The following is a 15,810-nucleotide window of genomic DNA, read 5'->3' on the forward strand; positions in this document are numbered from 1 at the left end:
TTTGTCTGAAGGGATGGTGGCTCTGTTCCCTTAGAGCCAGCCGTTTGCTTGTGTTAAGCCAGTGATTCCCCTTGAGTATTGTCAAGTGTGTTGGGGAGACTGATAGAACAGGAGTCTTGGCAGACACAATCACAGGCTGCCCACACCCAAGAAGAGCAAGCAGATGAAGGGAGGGGTTGGCATTTCTTTCTGTACAGAGATTGGTTTCTTAGGCACTGGACAGTGTGGCAGGGAGTTGGGGCTCCTGTACTTCTGTCTTACAATAGCTATGTAGGAGAGCGGCATGCAGGGCTGGACAAGCGACTTCACCTCTGGTCTCACTGATGGCTCCCCAGCATTCTACATCATGGAGAGTGGCTTCACTCCACGCTTCCCTGGCCTTTTGGCCTAGTCTTGGGCGGGGACTGGTTCATGAGTGCTGCACATGCATTGTATTGTCTTTGTTTCTGTACTCAGAGAACCTTTCTGGTTCTCTAGTCCAGGAACCTTTTCAGCTGGCCACCGAGAAGAGAGCCAAAGAGCGGCAGGAGCTGGAGAAGAAAATGGCTGAGGTGGAGGCCTGGAAACTGCAGAAGTTGGAGGAAGTCAGGCAGCAGGAAGAGGAGCAGCAGAAGGAGGAGCTGGCCAGGCTCCGGAAAGAACTGGTAATCTACTGGGCGGCATTAGGCGCTCACCAGCCTGGCTTGTCTCTGTTGTTCTGTGTTCTGGTGGATCCTGGACAAACTAGTCATCATTTACACTGACAGCGAGTGTAACCAAGCCAGCAGCACAGTCTCCTGGGTCCCCTCGACCTCAGCCACCGCTGCTTTGTGGTTATTATACACACACACACACACACACCGCCCCCATACCTGCCTGTTGAATTTGTTCCCGATATAAATGTGTTTCTTCATGCAATTCTCAGTATAGGCCAGTGGCAACGCCCTGTTAACCAGTGCTGCCTATCACTGTATTACATTGCTTCACTCCAAGGTTGGTCTTAAACTCTTCACAAGGATGGACGGCGCTCTCCTTCCCCAGCTGTGCTGCCCTTTTTTATGATTTCTCTTCTGCCTTTTGTTTTAGTTTGTGATTTCGTTAAATACTAAGAGTCAATCAAATAAGCGTAAAATTTTACTCTGGCAATTTTGCCCTCCCCCCATCTCCCCCAGAAAGGACTTCTCTGTGTAGCCCTGGCTGCCGTAGAACTGACTATGACCTCAAACTCATGGATCTGCCTCCTGAGTGCTGGGATTGAAGGTGTGCACTACTACTGCCCAGCAACTCTAGCAATTTTTTAAAATTAATTTATTTATGTATATGAATACACTGTAGCTGTCTTCTGACATATCAGAAGAGGGCATTAGATCCCATCACAGATGGTTATGAGCCATTGTGTGGTTGCTGGGAATTTGAACTCAGGACCTCTGGAAGAGAATTCTCTTAACTGCTCAGCCCCTTATTTATTATTTTATACATATGAGTGTTTTGCTAGCATGTATGCATATCCACTATGTGTGTGTGCCTGGTGCTCTCAGAGGTCAGAAGAGGGTGTCAGATACCCTAGTGCTGGAGTTACAGATGATTGTGAACTGCTGTGTAGGTGCTGGGAATTGGAACATGGGTCCCCTTAGAAGAGCTATCAGTGCCCCTAACTGCTGAGCCATCTCTCCAACTCCTGTCACAAATGTTTAACTTGTAGCTTTTGTCTGCTACAGTTTAGCAAGGCTCTGTTTATCCCTAGTCAGTTACACTGGGGATAAGTTTGAAATTCTCAGTAGGGGTGTGTGTGTGTGCGCGCACGCGCGTGCGCGCGTGCACAGGCACATGCTAAGCAATGGTGGATACCTGTTTGGGCTTTGTACTTCTCCTTCCCCTGAATTTGTAATTGGAACCTATACACCTGTCCTAGCATTCTCCACTAACAGACAGAACAACTGTGCACATAGCTGTGTGGTGTCCACCTCTGTAACCCTGTTTTCTTATTCTGCAGGTACACAAGGCAAATCCAATACGCAAGTACTCAGCAGTAGAGGTGAAATCAAGCGATCTGCCTCTGACTGTGCCGGTGTCTCCTAAGTTCTCCACACGGTTCCAGTAGAAGCTGCATCTACATCACAGGCGTGGAGAACACATCTTCCCGCTCACCCTGTGTGGAAGCATACCTGACAACTGTGGAGGCCAGGTGTTTTGAAGGTCGCTTACACAGAGACTTTGAAGCTAATGAGGCACCGCTCATTTAGACTTTAATCAGACTTTTGTAGTTACTTCCCTGAGACATTAGTTGGCCCTTTCCTGTTGGTCTTAACGCTGGCTAAAATTGAAGTATAATTTAGCATAGTCTACATTTTACCTAATCTCCCACTACTTCCCCTTTATGTATGTATTTTAAGCATAAAATAAAGGCACTCAAGTCCTGGGCCTTCGTTTGAGTCACAGTGTAAGTGTGAAGCAGCCAGTCTGTTGGATTCCTTCTCTGTTCAGAATGAAGGAGGCCTGTGCTGTGAGGCGCAGGTGCCTCTGTAATGGCACCAAGGAAGACTGCACGGCTGCGAGAGACCTTACAGGGCTGCTGTTGAAGCACCTTTATTGTGATGCTGACGATGGAATGCCACAGCCTACAGTTTCTAACCTGACTTGGATAATTTTTTTTTTAAGGTCACAAGAGTTTATTTGCAGGAATCCAGTTTATCCTGGAATGGATCATGAGATGATACAGTTCAGTCTCTGTGACAGAAAGCACAACTCAGGCTGGAAGTTAAGATTGGTCTCGCACAGCTGGGCGGTGGTGGCGCACGCCTGTAATCCCAGCACTCTGAGAGGCAGAGGCAGGCGGATTTCTGAGTTGGAGGCCAGCCTGGTCTACAGAGTGAGTTCCAGGACAGCCAGGGCTATACAGAGAAACCCTGTCCAAATCCAAAAAAAAAAGATTGGTCTGGCACCTTTGAAGACCTGTCCCTGTTGGCTTACATACCCCAGCTGGGCCTCGCAGGTGGAAGTTCTACATACAACCTCCCAAAGCAGTGCCAAGCTATGGACCAAGAAACACACCCGCCCATGGTGGGCATTTTATACCTAAATGCTAGCAGTCAGCCTGTGGGTGCTCCAGGCTCGTGACTGTTGCCTAGTGCAGATGCCTGCATTCCAATTAAAAGAGCCTGTAGTCTTTTTCCTTCTGAGATTTCTTGATTTTATTTTATATAATTGGTTTTTAGAGACATGGTTTCTCTATAGCCCTTGCTGACCTAGAGCTTGATTTGTAGACCAGGGCTGGCCTTGAATAAGTTGATTTTTTTACCTGCATGTATGGATGTGGATTTCATGCTAATGAGGCATCTCAGGACCTTAGCTTTCAGCCAATGACCTTTGCGCACCCTAGCTATTTCTACCCACTTCCCCCAAACAATATAACACTCAATTCACCCCGGAAAAAAACTGATCTGTCTTCCCGATGCTCATCCCAGAATGTTCCTTTCGAGCCAACAACTCTGGGGAGAAGGGGGACCAAAGCTGTGAGACATCGTGTGGGTTCTGGGAACCAATCCTGGGTCCTCTGCAAGAGGCATTCATTTTGTGGCTAGGAAGTCCTCAGCACTGGATGTGGTATTAAGCCTATTTTTATATTTGTTTTTGTTGTTGTTCATGCAGTGACCGCTTTTAAAATTTATACAAGCCTTTGTAAATCCAGCTGGGAGTGATGAAGCCAGATATTGTGTCTTGCAGCATGTGTGATCTTGGTCCTCCTGGAGGCCCACAAAGCAGTGCAAAGGGCATCTGTAATCAATTTATTTCACAAAAACACGGTGCTGCACGAATGTCTGCAGCTTGGCACCACTCCTCCCTCTGCAGATCCAGTGAGAACAAAAGCAATAGAAAACACTTGTTTGTACCAGGGAGGCAGACAGTGGGCACACGCCTGTTGCAGTTGCTAATTAATCCTGCTCAAATTAACCCAGCTGCGGCAGCACTGTTCCTCCATGCCCATCCAATGTTCTGGGCTCCTGAATGGAAGACCGACAAATAGACACACACACACAGCCTTCTATTTCAGTATGTCTTAAATAGCTCAATGGCTGGGCCACTCCCAAACCTAACCCAGCTCACACACTCCCTTTCCATTTTCCCAACTCATCACTTACTAAAATCTGCCCTAGACCCAGGGGTGGCTCTTATATGTTGGCTGTTGCGTCTCAGGCCTGGGTTGTCACCTTTCCCTGCATGGTGGTTGTCAATCTGTCTTCCCCTTGCCAGAGAATCCTAAAGTCCCACCTCTTTCTCTTTGCCCAGCCATCAGCCGCTGACACCTTTAGTTACCAGTCAAAACCAACTGAGGACAGGGACCACCAGTGCCTTTCATGCGCATTCTTGTGCAATTTTGGGAACCCAATTAACACAATACAACTGTTAGATCAAATCCACAACACATGCCTGTACTTCCTGTCTGAAAGCGAGTAGCCGCGCACATTTCTGAGGAAGCCCGGGGATTCCAAAGCGGAGCTGTCCAGGAAGGGACTGCCGGCAGCTCCGGCTGGAGTTTGTCCAGGAGATAGTAAGCACAGCTGTATCTAAGTGCTGTTGTTCTAATGCTCAGTGTGGGCCTGAGACACCAACAGATCCCCTGAGCTGGAGTGCAGCCGGGCTTCCTCACCAGGTCAGTGTGTGCTCCCAACCAGAGCCGTCGCTCCAGCCCCTCTGAATGTGCTTTCCCGCCAAGAGTCTGGATCTAGAAAGTAAGCAAAAAACAAACACACAGGATTCGTCCTTGGGGAGTGGAGAATCCGGTTTGCCCCAGTCAGTCCTTGCGATTTGCTTGTCCATTCTTGGAGCTTTCTTTTTTTCTGGTCATTTGATGTCTTCCCTACATGTCTTGGTCCCTTGTCCTCTGTGGTTCTTCTCTGCTGTGCCCAAGACTCACCACCATTGATGCTGGGGAAACTTAAGCACATGAGGCATGTTCCTGTGATCCTACAAGGACTCAGTCCTTGTAGGGGGGACCTGGCTGATCATGGGGACACAACTTTGTGCAAGGGCCGAGAGGGACAGAGTATGGTAAGCTCTGGTGCCTTCACCCAGGCGTTTAAGGAAGGTGGAGAGCCCACAGCCATCTTGTCTCTTTATCCCTTCAGGCTGTGCCCTGGAGTTTCATCTTTCTACACTTGGGTAACTTGGACCTTTTTCTGAACCAAGAGCTTGCCCTGAGATAAAACTTTGCACATTTTAAGGCTGGGCTTGGTGGTGCACGCCTATAATCCAGCACCCGGGGACAGAGGCTGTGAATCTCTGAGTTCAAGGCCAAGGTGAGATTCTGTTCCAAGAAAACAAACACAAACAGAGGGTGAATGCATCTCTACATTTGGACATTTTATACATGTAACTACTTTCCACAGAAGTGTGATTTTTGTAAGACACGGTCATTTTAGTTGTTAAGTATATGACCATAGGTGCCTATGTGGGCCAGAGGTGTCAGGTCCCTGTGAGAACTGGAGTTTCAGGTGGGTGCTGGTGACGACTCAAGCCTTCCGCCAGAGCAGTGCACGCCAGCCCTAAGCTGGGCCAGAGCCCCAGCCCTGGCTTTCATCTTTATTTTGATCTCGGTGCCTTTTATCTTCCATTAGTTTCCATTAAACTGGCATTTCCTAATATAACATTGAAAAGAGTTTACTGGATTTTACTAAGAAATCTGGCTAATATTTGCCAGGCAATTTTGTAAAAATCCCCAACATTTGACATGCAGAATGCTGAAATTCCCACAATTTAGAATACATCTCAAGATGGTTTTGACTCGTGTGGCTTCCCGTTGCCTATTTCCTACTAACTTGTGAAAGGTCAATGTCAGGTTTCCTCCCGCCCTCACTCTATAGCTTGGTTTCCATGTTGGTTGCTGTTTCATTACTTCTAGGCTCTTTTCCACAGAGTTTCTGTCTGTAGAAAGTAGAGTTGAGTGGTTGGCAGACTGTGGTTGGTGCTGTTTGCTGTAGCATTTCAGAGAGACCTGAATACAAACAACTGTTTAGCAAGATGGGCTGTGACTCACAACTCGCAGCTCAGTACTGTGGGGGCACAGCATTAATTTTGGTTTTTATTTTTCGGGACAGGGTTTCTCTGTGCTCCTGGCTGTCCTGGAATTCACTCTGTACACCAGGCTGGGAGTAAAGGCATGCCCCACAGCTTCCAGGCTTACTGCATTAACTTTAGATGTTTTTTGTTTGTTTCTTTTATAAAGTTTGTACTTGGCATGCATATGGTTCAAAGCTGTGAAGGTAGAAAGTTGTCCCCCTGCTCAGTTGCCCCCCCCTGAGATGGTGTCAGCAGTTTCTTGTATCCCCATCCCCTGCAGCCTCTGCATACATGTCCCCACCTCTGCATACATGTCCATGTCCCCACCTCTGCATACATGTTCCCACCTCTGCATACATGTCCCCACCTCTGCATACATGTCCATGTCCCCACCTCTGCATACATGTTCCCACCTCTGCATACATGTCCCCACCTCTGTATACATGTCCCCACCTCTGCATACATGTCCCCACCTCTGCCTTTATCTTGAGATACAAATCACATCGACGGAACTCCTGCTCTAGAATATGTCCTCGCTTCCTGAGCACAAAGCATTATGGGAATCTAGCAAGGTGGCAGTCCTGAAACCCAGGGGCAGAGCAGCAGCTGGCCTTGGGATGGCTTTGTTGAGGTGTGAGGAGGGTGCTGCTATTTATTACCTGGAGGGCCTACTTGAACCTGTTTCCTGTTAGAGAAATTTATTTACTTATACAGAGCTCCTTACTAGCACAGCTGGTTTTCACCTCACTGTGTAGCTCAGGCTGGCCTTGAACTCATGATCCTACTGCCTTAGCCTCCCAAGTGCTAGGATTACATGTCTGTAGCCCTAGCCTGCCTCTAGCATCATTCTTTTCAATTTTGTAGAAGTCTCTGGGGGAAGTTTCTCAATGCTGACAGTAGCAGTTAAAAAAACTGTGAGCCACGTGGCTAGGCTCCTATTTCTGTGGAGGCTGAGTTTCAGTCTGGTGGTGTGGATCCCTAGGAGCTGGTCAACATTCTGAAGCCTGAGCTGCCATCTGCCTCAGCCTGCTGGGATGCTCATTTTAGGCAACATATAAAGTTTCCTGGAGACAGGACAAACCCAGGCCTATGGAAAGAGCAGGAAGGTTAAAGGGTGTGGTGCTTTGAGCAGTGACGAAGGTGTAACCAGGGAGCCAACATGCTTGCTCCAAGGCCAAGAATTCCAGGACAATTTGTTACTAAGTTCAAGCCAACAGTTGCTACAGAAAAGGTGGGCAGAGGCATGGGCCTTGTGCTTCCTCTGCCTTCTGGTATACCTACTGTCTTGATGCTGTCAGAGGGACTCGGGCACTGTGAGCATTGCTGACATCACAAACAGCGGTGGTGGAGTTTGCTCTTTACTGTCCCGTATTACAGAAGCCGAGCCTTGACTTGTGTGTTGTGGTTCTAGGCTCCCCGAAAGCAGTGTTCAAAACTGCAGCTCACTTGGAGAAAGTGTGGTTGCAGAGTCAGGCAGGCTGGAGGAGAGTTAGGTTTATCAGGAAAAGATGCTGGCTTAGAGACATCAATTGCCCTTCTCTCTTTAGGGAAAAAAAAAAAAACCCAAAAAACCAAACAAACAAACAAATAAAAAAAACCCAGACTGGGCAGAGAATGCTGGCCCTTCCCGATCTTCAGGGCCCATCCCAGCGCTGTGGGCAGGCGGCTGAACATGCCAAGACCCTTGGCCAAGGGCTGCTGCCCAGCTTGTTTGGACTTCGACAGTATTCTCGGGTCTTCTTTCAGGAGCAAAGGTCAGAGAAGAAGATCTCAGCATGTCAGGCTGTTAAACAATAACCGGGAGAATCAGTCGGGGCCATGTGTTTAACCGTGTTCGGTGTGAGGGCAGATGTGTCTCCAGGCTCCTGGTGACTTGCTGACAGCCACGGCACAGAAGAGCTGCTGTGTTCCCACATGAAACTGTAGCCTGCTTATATGTAGTATAAAGTCAGTCTCTCCCCATCCCTTCCTCCTCCTCTGCCTCCTCCTCCGTTATATCCATACTTATATCACACTCGTACTTTATAAATACTAATTTTACTGCAGCATACTACTCTATTCAGAGTTTGCTTCTCCCTGGTGAAAATGCTTGCTTTGTGAAGGATTGTTCAGGGCTCTAGAGACAATATTGTCCTCATTTCCCTCCCCTTAACATGTCAGGTCTGTATCAACTTTAATATCTTGCCGGTTCACCTCATTAGTAAAATATAAGCTTTTTTTAAAAAAAAAAAAAAAAGGAAAAAAGAAAAAAAATGTCAAAAGCAAACGGGCTGGGAGGATGGCTCACTGGCTAGCCTGGGAAACTGAGTTCACTCCCCAGACCCCGTGTGCTATGAACCAAGTGCAGTCCTTGTCATCCTGGTGTTGAGGGGTGGGCAAGCAGGTCTCTGGGGTTTGCTAGCAGCCGGGTTAGCCTAACTGGTCAGTCCTGGGCCCCTGAGTGTCTCTGTGTCAAAATAAATAAATGCATGGTACTTGCTACTAAGCCCTATGACCTGAGTTCAATTCCAGGGACCCATATGGTAGAAAGAGAGAATGATGGCCCCAAGTTATTCTCTGACCTTCACACATAAGCGATGGCACACATATGTACACAATAAGTAAATAAATGTAATAGTATTTTTTAAAAGGAAAGAAAAATGAGACTAAAAAAAAAATTCTTTAAAAAATAATGAGGTAAAGAGTGCCCCAGGAACAGCACCCAAGGCCTGGCCTTCACATGTTCACACTTGCTCTCAAACACACACACACACACACACACACACACACATGTATATATATACACACACAGAGAGACACAAGTTTTCCTGAAAGCTACAGTCAGAGCTAAGGGCAAACAGAGTTGACTAAGTGCTTGTTGTCTAAGCATGGAGACCTGGATCTGCACTCCAACACCTATGAAAAAGGCCAGACTCAAAGGAAGAGCAGCAGCTCTGCAGAGCTCAGTGACAGTTGTCTCAACAGGGTGGAGAGTGACAGTGTCTGACAGTGGCTTCCGGCCTCCTCACACACACATGCACCTGGACACGCCACTGACACAGACAAGCACATGTAGCACGCCATCTGACCCACAAGAAAAGAAAAGCACAGGCGCTACCCTGGCATGCAACTTGTTTGCACGTTATTCCTACCTGCAGAATGGAAACCTGCTTCTAGCCAACGTGCTGTCTGTGTTGCTGACACCCGTGCCCAGCAAAACAAAACTTAAAAGCGTATTGGCGCCCAGCCAAGCCTTCCTGGAAATAATTCTAGCTATGTTGTTTAAAGCCCAAACTTGTGACCACATTTTCAAGTTTGTATCCACAGTGGACCTCTTGTCCTCGGGCCTTCAGGTCACATTTGAAAGGAGAAAGTCCTTGGTCTTTCACAGTCTGGGGGCTGTGATGTGCAAGTGTGGGAGTGGAGATTATACTCTCGCTCCTGTTACGGACAATCTTTATTATTCCTCTTTGCAGAGTCTCTGTTCCTCTTGTGAGGAGGGTTGCGCCAGGACAATGCTCAAGGCTCTTTTCCTCTTAAATACCTGCAGAGTATTCTCTTTAGGCACCGGTGTCCACCTTCATGCTTATGTTCTTCTGAAGCCTGCCCCTCTGCCCTGGGAGAATCACCCTAGCTCCCAGCCTGGTTTTCCCACATGCACTTCAATAAAGCATGTCGGAGGCCAGTGTGCTATCTTGTTGAGCACTTTCCAAGGGTTGTTCTGCAAGCGGAAATCTAGCCCAGATCACTCCAGGGGACTAATCCCTGAATAATGTTGTCCTCTGACACACGCATATTTTCTGATGTTTCTCTTGACCTTGGAACTGGTTAAAGACTGCACGGAATGTTCAATCACTAACAGACTCCATAGAGCTGCCCCTGGCCCCATCCAAGATGGCCCCCCTGCCCCGCCCCTTCCAAGTGGTCCTCCCGTTGTTGGAGGTAGTTTAGAATATTACAATAAAATTGACACCTCGTCTTTCTCTCTTTTATTTCTTCCCACTGCACTTCACTTTTATGGCATTGGCAGCCCAGGGGCCTGGTTGCTTTGTATCCTTGTCCAAACTTCAGGAGGAACACAGGATACTTAAATAAACCTGATATTAGGGAGCTGGGAGTTGCGCCTCTGGCTTCGAGGCCTCGTGCATGACATTTGAATCCCCTGGACTTCGAGCTCATCTTAGTTGCAGAGATATGGGTAGAGATGTAGCTCAGTTGGTAAGAGTGCTGACCTGGCACACCAAGAGCCCTGGGTTCAATTCCCAGCCTCTGGGTTAAACCAGCCACGATGCCACTAACCCCAGCACCGGGGATTAGGAGAGTGAGGAACAGGAGAAGCAGACGTTCAAGGTCACCTTTGGGCTGTATTCAATCAAGCTTGTATTTAGCCCGCTAGAAAACTCAGTCTCCAATAGAGAAGATGGGGAGGAAAAGGTGGCTGGACCAGTGCGTCCCAAATGGGCCTTTCCTCCAGCTTGGTGAAGGGGACATTTCCCCAGCTTTAAAATGACCCTCGGCACTGGGCACTGGGCACTGATGGTGACTGCTAGCTTCTGTGATCACAACCACGTGGACCGCACTTGAGTCACATATTCCGTATTAGTTGTCAGTGGGCATGTGTCACCAGAAGCCCCTGCTGCTCACCCTTTGGCCACCAGCCTGACAGGACAGGCTCGGTGGCTCCTAGTTAGAAGCCAGTGGAAAGAAACCTGGGAGCTTTCTTTGCAAGGGAGGAGGCTCATGGGAATTCACAAAAGCTAGAAAGGCTAGGGACAGGCTCCAGCTGAGCGGTGGCGATCTGTCCTCTGGCCCCTGGCTGCTGTCTTGGCGATGGGTTCCCTGAGCTTGGTTTGGCCTGTTCTCTGCTTCCTTACCTCTGCACATAGGCCTTTCTGACTTTCTTGAAGTGTGTAGTGAGGTGATGAGAGAGACCAGTGCAGGAAGCAAGCAGTCAGCGTGGCGGGATGGTGAGGTGAGTGTCTGGGTTTCCTTCCGTGAACTGACACTGCTGTCTACTGCCACGAACTTCTGGGCAGAGGGAAGGAGGCTCAGCATCTTGGCCTGAGAACTTTCTCCAGGAAGCTCCAGGGTCCGCATCACCCAAAGCTAGAAGTGCAAACTCACTACCCTCGCGGTGGGCCCAGTGAATCAGACACCCTTGGTATGGGACCAGGCTTACGTGTTTTCAGAGGCCCTCCAAGGGAGAGTGTCGCATGCCCAAGTGTGGGGACCACCGTGCCAGGGAAACAACCTGCTGATCCTGACTCAGGTTCCCACAGAGCTGGCAGCCGCTCTGTCATGTGACCCTAAGTGCCCAGGCTCAGCAGAAGCTCCCAGGCTGAGCAAGCTTAGCTTTCTTTCCTACCCAGTGCCCTGGGGAGTTTCCCTCTCCAGCTGTTCCTGAGTTCCTTGAGTGGATGTTTATCTCTTCAGTAAGACTGCAAGACTAGGAGGAAGATGGGGACACATGCCTTTCCATACATCCTTCCAATAAGTCACGTGACAGACCAGAGGATTTGGTTTGTTTTTTTTTTAATGATGCTGGAAGTGGCAAGGTCTGTGTACCCCCAAAGTTTCTTGTGGAGAAAGAAACTTTGTATGGGTGTGGGTGTCTTCAGGGGCTCCTGAAGGGTGGTGCCTAGATCTCTGCTTATGATCTAGGGCCTCACTGAACTCAACCTTGTGTGTGTGTGTGTGTGTGTGTGTGTATGTTGGGGGTGGGCCTCCAGCTAAGCCTCTCACAGACAAGGGACAGATCCTCGCCCTTTTAAACAAACCTGTTGCTAGCAGAACAGGCGTCCTCTCTGTGTGGGCCCTGCCCTGCCAGATGTGCAGGCTCCTGTCCGGGTTGTGGCAGCTGCTGATCACCAAAGCCACAAGTTTCAGCAACCCTGAATGACTGACAGAGTGGCCCAGGTGTCAGGTGAGCTAAATCCAGGAGGGGCCTCCTCAGCCCCTGCCTCACTGTTGATTTGGGCACCCTTCATTGTCTCGGGCAGGGCCCTGTCCACCCACGAGGCATTTGGAGCTGGTCAGGCATCCCCTCATTCTTACGGTCACACAGCTTACTTAGCCAAGAGACCTGGAGCTCTAAAAATAGCACAGAGGCCAGCCAGGCCAGGAGCCGCCTGTCCACACAACAGGACGGAACACGCATTCCCCACTTCTTGAGCCATTTCCTGGGATCATGTGTTGAGAATAACTCCCAGAACAGGTTACTGACTCCTGGGGTCTGAACTCTGCCCGGTGCACCACTCTGGGACCCACCTGCACTTCCCCCTTGTCGCTTTGCAGTCCCCTGCACTGCGCTCAAGCTGCTCCAGGGACATTTCCTGTTCTTGGAACAGCTGCACCGGACTGGGGTACCCTCCTGCCACTTGATCCTATAGGGAGGTGTCCAGTGGCTGTGGGCAGTTTTCAGACGACCTTGTTCCTCTGACGTCATTAGGTAGCTATTTTTAGCTTCGCTGTTTATGCTGCAGAAGTTGGGCTGGGGTGGGGGAAGGAGCAGGGGAGGGGCTGGACTGGTTTCCCTTGTACCAGAGCCATGCCAAAGAAGGAGTATTTATTCTTTCATATTAATAGAACTCCTACTGGGGCACCAAGTTGATGACAGTGTCTCAATATTCTTCTTCCTGGTTTTGTTTTGTTTTGTTTTAGAAAAGGTCTCACCTCATGCAGCCTGTCCCCGCTGCTTCCTTAGTGCTGGGATTAAAGGCTTTCACCACCATTTTCTTCACATGAGATTTTACTTTCCAATGGCCATTGCTTCTGGCACAGTTGGAATGAAGCCTATAGGGTCCAGGGGATGTTTAGGTTAAAATTCTGGTTGTGCCTCTGCAGCCGCCAGTCTCTTTCTCCCGTGCCTCAGTTTCCTCTTAGAAAAGGGAATGCCTACTTGGGACAGCAAGAGGAGCTAACAACTCTTGGTTCTGGCACAGAGCCAGCACAGCGTGAATATCAGTGTCTGTCACCATTAACCACCACAGCACCGTGTACCACTTGGGACCCAGGGTTGATGGCAATGAGGTTCTTAACACCTGGGCTTGTGGGATCTGGGAAGGGCACACAGCCCCACAAATCAGAAGCAACACCTGCCACGCACATCCCTTTCCTCTAATCCTGGAGGGCTTTCAAGGCAAGGGAGAAGCGGTTCCTGCCCCAGGAGAGCCCCTGACTACACTTCAGATTCTTCTGGGGAGATGCCCCTGCCTCAAGCTCTGATCTAACCGGCTTGAATTCAAGAGGGGCGGAGCCATCACAGGTTCTGAACTGCCACACTCCTACCCCCACCTACACCCCCACCCCCAGGTGTTTCTGCATGCAGCTTGGTCCGGAAGCTGGGCTAAGACGCAGGGATGTTCGTCCTCAGATCTTTCCTTTGGCTGTACCTTTGAGACTTACCAGGAGACTGCCTGTCTCACAGCTAGCTCTCTGTGGGGACTCTGGCCACGCCTGCCTTTCAGTGAGTGGGTCTCTGGCTTGGCAATCTTCTGACTTGGGTTTGCATATGCACCGTCAGAAGTGCTGCTTAAAATGAGAACGATTCCTAGCACCCCATCCCAAGCAGCCCTCATCTGAAACAAATCCCACAAGTTCAGGTGCAGAGAGAGCTTCTGAGAATGGCCGTTGACTCTGCTGTGTATTTCAGACCTCAGTGTCACCCGCTCTCACCGTGACTGTGTGTGTCTGTACTGACATAACTCACCTATTGATCTATCCAGCCATAGCTATAACGGATCATATAAGGAGCTAGAACATCCACACAGGAGGCTTAAATGCCCTGTTGTCTCCTTACCAACCAACCTAAGCGGCACCCATGGGGGACTGTGGCAGAGACAGAAGGTCTGACAAGGCTCAGAGTGGGTGAGGGCAAGGAAGCAATGTGCTGATGACAGTCCCAGTGACTCTCAAAGAAGGCTTGGAGTGGAAGGCGAGGAAAAGCCGTTGCTCAACTGCCTGGATTTTCCATCACAGTGGAGCTCGGAGAAGGGTCAGGCGGGGAATGTCTCCTCCAACAGGTCCTTGTAAAGCCTCTTGGCCTGTCTGGTTTCCTTTGGGGTGCCAAGAAGCAGTTCTGGGTAGAGTTAACCCCTGCATTCCCGGTGAGATTGCCCAGAGATGGGCAGGACTGGGAGCCTGTGCTCCTGGAAGGCAGAGCTGCCCAGGGCAAGAGGCCTAAGGAGCCGTGAACTCTGGCTAGAGAGGCCTTCTCTCTGGCCTTGTTAAATCCAACAGGCATAATTGCATCCTGCTGACCTTAATTCCCCTGGCGGGTTTAATTGGGCCTGGCACTGTCCCACTTCCTGCCTTGGCCCCACAGAGGCAAAGGGCGTCTGCGCAGCTGGCACAGGGTAGGGGAAACCCCTTCGTGAGTTAGGTGGGCAGGGGTTCTGGCAGCCTCTTGCAGGGCTGAAGAAGTTTCCCCGTGCCCCTCCCTGTGCCTGGGAACTCCCTGGGGAGCAGCTGACAGGACCTGGTTATCCCATGCGCACACGGATCAGAACCACTCCAGCCTCCCAACCCCCCAGAAGACACTTTTGGTAGAACAGGCAAAGCAGCTGAGCTCTCTGTCTGCGGGGTTCACCATGTTACCAAGTCCCAGGTCCTTGTGCTCTGTGCTAAGTGTTCTCCGTACACAGGCCGGGTACAAATTCTCAGTCATCCTGGGTGCCCATGGGTCTCTAAACAATGAGCTTCCTTTAGGGAGCAGGTGGTCCTCCATCAGAAGAGACCACTACCCTTGCCATCCTCATAGCTGGTGGTCTCCACCTCTATTGTAGCACCCCTGACTCCTATACCCAACAGGGCTGCTTCAAGATCAAAGGCACAATGTCCTGGGGCTGGGAAGACCCACTCATCAGAAAGCATTGTCCCAGAGAGGGTCAGCTGTGAGGCATCCGGGTGCCCTGGTAGGCACTGTACAGTGCTGGCCCCACAGGTCTGAGGGCCTGAGTTCCATCCTGGCACTCATGTAAAAGCTGCATGCAGCAGTACTTGAAACCCCAGCACTAGAGAGGCAAAGAGGCAGAGCAGAGGGATCTACCTAGGCAGCCCAGCTGAATTAGTGGTCAATGTCCTAAGTTCAGTGACAGACCCTGTCTAACTTGCTTTCTACTACTGTGATAAAACACCACGACCAAAAGCAGCTTGGGGAGGAAAGGGTTTATTTCTGCTTACCGTTGACAGTTCACCATGAAGGGTAAGCAAGAAAGAAATGCAAGGCAGGAAGCTGGAGGCAGGAACTGAAGCTTAGGCCACGGAGGCCACGGGGGCGACGGGGGCCACGGGGGCGACGGGGGCCACGGGGGCCACGGGGGCCACGGGGGCTCCTGGGGCTGACTGGCTTGTTCCTCCTTTCTTGCTCAGCCTGCTTTCTTATACAACCCAGGACCACTCGCTCGCCCAGGGATGGCACCACCCGCAGTGGGCTTCTGTACCAATCACCAATCAGGAAAATGCCTTATAGACTTGCCTATAGGCTGATGTTACGGAGGCATTTTCTCAACCTAGGTTCCCTCTTCTAAGATGACCCTAGCTGGCATCAAGTTGACCAACAATCAAACAAAACCCACATAGGTAGAACAACTGAAGAAGACACAGCGACATCAGCCTCTGACCTCACTACCCAACAATGCTCCTCAAGTAACCGGCTAGAGTTGGTGAAAGTTCCAGGTAGCTAATTTTATGTGGGAATCCTAACAAGAACAGCAGATTAGAATAAAAGTCTGTTGTGACGAGAGCTGGCTCTGAGTTTGACCATTTTGATGCCACTCACCAGGCTGAGGGGGTTCG

At 49.9% G+C, this 15,810-nt stretch overlaps 1 protein-coding gene across 6 annotated transcripts in view; it reads left to right on the forward strand.

Moving 5' to 3' along the window:
- The window catches only part of Tpx2 (TPX2 microtubule nucleation factor), a 36,902-nt gene extending 34,491 nt beyond the window's left edge, over positions 1 to 2,411 (forward strand). For 5 of the 6 annotated variants that reach the window (XM_052183934.1, XM_052183932.1, XM_052183933.1 and 2 more), the window contains exons 16-17: positions 457 to 644; positions 1,973 to 2,411. In XM_052183934.1, the coding sequence (XP_052039894.1) occupies positions 457 to 644; positions 1,973 to 2,080 (296 nt within the window). In that variant the 3' untranslated portion in view covers positions 2,081 to 2,411. The remainder of the gene's footprint in view (positions 1 to 456; positions 645 to 1,972) is intronic. The other variant, XM_052183938.1, reaches the window with a different exon arrangement.
- The last annotated feature ends 13,399 nt before the right edge of the window (positions 2,412 to 15,810 follow it).

This window comes from Apodemus sylvaticus, chromosome 5 (assembly GCF_947179515.1).
Source record: "Apodemus sylvaticus chromosome 5, mApoSyl1.1, whole genome shotgun sequence".
Taxonomy (NCBI): Eukaryota; Metazoa; Chordata; class Mammalia; order Rodentia; family Muridae; genus Apodemus; species Apodemus sylvaticus.